This window comes from Nicrophorus vespilloides, unplaced genomic scaffold (genome assembly GCF_001412225.1).
Source record: "Nicrophorus vespilloides isolate i.1.1-1 unplaced genomic scaffold, Nicve_v1.0, whole genome shotgun sequence".
NCBI lineage: Eukaryota > Metazoa > Arthropoda > Insecta > Coleoptera > Silphidae > Nicrophorus > Nicrophorus vespilloides.
In genome coordinates, this window is record NW_017098931.1 from 19,738 (window position 1) to 24,423 (window position 4,686).

At 33.8% G+C, this 4,686-nt stretch overlaps 1 protein-coding gene across 1 annotated transcript; it reads left to right on the plus strand.

Moving 5' to 3' along the window:
* Positions 1-1,666: 1,666 nt before the first annotated feature.
* On the plus strand, positions 1,667-4,077 carry LOC108563618 (the record flags this gene model as incomplete). The annotated part of the gene is made up of 2 exons (XM_017922349.1): positions 1,667-2,086; positions 3,916-4,077. Coding segments are annotated over exons 1-2 (456 nt in total), but the record flags the coding sequence as incomplete, so codon positions are not given.
* Between the last annotated feature and the right edge of the window lie 609 nt (positions 4,078-4,686).

Consider the following 4,686-nt stretch of genomic DNA (forward strand, 5'->3'; position numbering starts at 1 on the left):
ACACACGTAATATTCGCTCCCTCAATCTCTAACGAACGTGCTAATTAACTCGCTCTTACTACATGTGACTAAATTACCAAAGTGTTAAAACCTTCCTTTCTGCGACCGCCGCCGCCCCCAAAGTTCGCCGCCTCCACTCGTCTGCCGCAACTCGTACAACATCCTGGAGGACGGGGGCCCCGCGCTTGCGGAACGCAAAACGCATTTACTCTTACTTACTTACCGTATTACCACACCGTGACGGCAGCCGTTTTTAGCACCCCCCCACTCATTGACACCCCCCATCCCTACTTTTTTAATTACCCTCCGCATCCGCGCCCCGCTCGAAAGTTGAGCGCGCGACACCCTCAAACAGCAACAAGCAACAACAAGAAATAAGAAACAACAACAACAACTCTCGATTCCTATGCAACATAAAAGTTCCTCAAGAAAATATATTATATATACACATAAATATATTTGCATCGCAAAGTTCCTAATATCGTAACAATATTTTATATCTACATTACTACATTACAACAACAAAACACAACAAAAATATATCGAAGCGAAGAAAGAAGCGACTTCTCAGTGTTTCAAGTGTCTAAATAATCTATAAATATTATACATAAAGTAAAGTATATTAAATTTATACAAACAAGGGCAAGACAACTTTCATTATATTTCTATTTTCTTATTTCTAAAAATCATAAATTCTCTTTTTATCAAATAAAAAGGGTGGTTTTCAAATTATTAAATAAAAATAATTATTTAGGATGAAAATCTAGTAAGTATTGACAATTATTTCATAATATACAAAAAATAATCATAAATTAAAAAAAAAATATTACTACTAAAATAAATTATAAATCTATCTAAAATGGTTATAAGTAATTGATTTTATTATATATTCAAATAGAAAAGCAAGTTTGCTTAAATCTATTATTTTTTTTATAAGAATCCACAAATTTTAAATTATTAAGTAATTTTATAAAATTGGAAATACTTTTTTTGATTTGCAATTTATGAGAATTACAAAAACTGTAAATGAAATCAGAATCTTTATTAGCAATACAAATCAAATGTGGAAAATCAATGTTTAAGGATGAAAGATCGATGAAGTTGAAAAAAATAATTATATTTGATTGAGAAATATCTTTTTGGATTGATATGAGAAGCAATTACTGGAGTTTCTTCGTATTTGGGTAGGCGAATCAATCAAGTTGAATGCAACTAATTACGCGTAAGCTCGCAATTAAAAATGCAATCGTGATCCCAGGACCATTTAGGAATTCTCCAAAAAAAAAATAAAAATTAAATTATATTGCAACTACCCGAACTTAATTGGCAAAATAAAAACTGCATGCAGAGGAGGAAGACCCACCGACTTTCCAATTATTCGATCGCGGCTCAATTAATTAAAATTATATTTTTAATTGCATACAAATAATATTGATTGAGTATTGATTTTATTTATTTTGTTTGGGTTTTCAATCGAAGTACATTTTTTGATTCTAAATGTTACAAATAATTTGAAAAGAATAATCTAATTGGAATTGTTTAGTAGAACTTTGCGGTGCGATGAAGAATTTTGTTGTTGCAATTTCAGGATTTAGATGTAAATTTTTATAAGAACATATTTACATATATGCTTGTACGTTGGCGTTTTTTCAACGTTAGAAGGTTTGAGTAGTAAGTGCAGTTGCCTAATTTTTCTTCGTCTTTACTAAAAAAAAACTGTGGACATTTGGTGAGTGTGATTGTGTTATGGGTGTATAGATTCTTGTTGCGTTGAGTATAGAAGGTTAAGAAGATGACGGCTGTTCGCGAGGTTCCTGAAAGCGCCTTGGAGAGTTCGGACTCCTCGGATTCTTCTTCAATGAACAACAACGATTCTTCCGTGTCTGGAATACAGCTGTACAAGTCCGGCGCCTTCAGCAAGTGCAACAGCTTCGTGAACAAACTGGACTCGTACAACAACAACCAACTGCTGCTTCCATCTCAGTTCTACAAGACTTTGCTCGCGAAAGCAGTGCTTCAGAGCAACGACGATAAGGCTAACGTCTACAAGAACATGCTCTTCCACAAGGACCGCGACTTTGATCAGGTAACTGCCGGAGCGCGACGGATCCGGATGAAGCTGTCGACTAGACTAGAGAACTCTAGTTGTAATTGACCGGCAATTAGCTTATAAAATGTAATACTTTCTTACCAACGTCGTCCTCACCTCTTCGTCGTCGTCCTCTTCTGGTAGAGTGTTGAAACGCGCCATTTCGCCGATCAATTATGCAAATCGTATGCGTGTCATTAAGGATATCGCTTATTAATCGCTAAAGCTAACGAGACAGCTGAAATGATCGCGCTGCCGCCGCCACCACCGCCGCCGCCGCCGCCGGTCGCACCGAAACGCACACATCCTGCTGCAATGCACACATATAAACATTTAATGGATACCCGGTCGCATAATGATGATAATAATGCGAGTGGAGATATTAGCACTTTAAACTTAATGGCCTCCTTTTATAATCCAATACATTCCCAGCAAAACGACTGCAATATACACGTTTATTTCGGTACCACCAGAGGTTATCAAACCTTCAACATGTGTCGTGTCGTCTACACACTAACTGTTGATCATCATCAAAAGCTTCAATAAACGAGACACCCCCTGATTACGTAGAAACCGAAATCGATAATTACGTTGTGTGAATGCAACAAGTCCTCAGTAATTTATCACAAGCAAATTATGAAAGTCACATCATTAACAATTTAGTTTACAAATAATTACCTTACTTTTCAGACGATAAGACGCATCCAAAATTTATTAGATAATTAAAAAATATATATTTTTCTTTATTGTCATCGATAACATTAGTAATTAGCTATTAAACTCAGTTTATAAATAATTACCTTCACGATAAGACGCACTCCAAATGTATTATACAAATATATTTATTTCAAACTTTAAAAAAATGAAATTTAATATATAGAAATATTCACCAAACTGACTTTGTAAACTTGAAACGATTACATTTTTTACGTGGATTTCTTCTTGTGATATTTTCGGGTACCTGAATTCTTCGATGTAGGCAACTTTAATTACGCGTTTTAAATTATGCACGCTGATCTAATGATCTATAATTAGTATACGTTAATTCAATGAGAATTTTGATAAAAAATAATTTTCGTTGCATTATAAAATATTTAAAGATTATTGAATTAAGTAGATCCAATTGTTAATACATGATTATATCACATTAATTCGCTACAATTAGTATAGTTTTCTTCAGTCGAATTTTCAGTTTTGATCGTTTTTGATTTTTATATTTAAATTTGATTTAATCCATGAATAAATGTATGTAGGTTTTGTTATAATTATAATGCAATAAGAAAATATAATTATTAATCAATTATGAACGATTCATATCTTGATTTCTTCAATTATTATTAGTTGAATTTATGTAATAAAATATGCTAAGTTTTGATTGTGACGAGACTGAATGATTTTCTGCTCCCAATTCTGAATTATTATGTAAACTTGTGACTTTTAAAGATTATTGAATTAATTAGATATTATTGTTAATACATTTGTACTTTATGATTATATCACATTAATTCGCTATAATTAGTATAGTTTTGTTCAGTCGAATTTTAGGTTTGGTCGTTTTTGATTTTCATATTTAAATATTTGTTATTATTGCATTGCAATAAGAAAATATAATTATTAATCAATTATAAAGAAATCAAGATATTTTGAACAATTATATTTTTATGTCTTGCTTTCTTCTTCAATTAATATTCAATGAATTTACGTAATAAAAGATTTGAAAATCTTCTAGCAATTCTAAATTATTATGTGACTAAAATTGTTATTTGGACATTTTTGTCCTTGTTTTTGTTGTTGGATGAGATATTTTATGCAGTTCTTTCTTCTAGAAGGCTTTCGGCTGGGAAGGCGGTCAGAGCGGCGGTAGTCCTTCTGGTCCTCAATCCGGTGGTGTCGGCAGCCAAGGGGCCCAAGGACTGGTCCATTGGATGAGCGTGATGGCCGAGCACATGGATCCTGCCGTTCAGCATTACATGTCCTGGAACCAAGAGGTAAGTCCAACAATTTATACTTTCATAACACAACAAACGTCATCATCAATATGTGAAGTCCTTTATTTACGTTTTTTTTCTATTAAACAGAATCTTGACTCAGAAGAAACGTTTACTAACAAAAAAAAAAAGTAAATAACGCATAAAGCTTTCAAGACTCATTGAAGCTTTTTCCACTCGAGTGGAAAACGTCGCTTTTTTTTTCTGTTCATCGTCTGTCCTTTTATCTCGCGGCGAATGTTCATTTTTCGGAATGAGTCAATAAAATCAAATTTACGATATGTTTATAATGGGGTTGGACTTTTTTTTTTTATTGAAGCAAGGGTTGGTTGCAACAACAACAACGGCGTCTCTTTACCATTATTCGTGTGCTGTTTTCTTTCTTTCCTTCCTCTATTTCTTTATTCTGTCGAGCAATTGCGATGCTAATCAACCCTTAAAACGTCTCGTAAACTTGGCGCAAGTCACTAGTGGTCCATTGTGTAGCTCTGCACAATTAAATCGTCTCGTATTTCGTCGATACATAAAGTATTGGAAACGCAACAACCTCCCCTTTCGGAAGGGTTTCTGAGGTTTGGCGACGAAGGGTGGTTTGGTGGTGGTGATTGC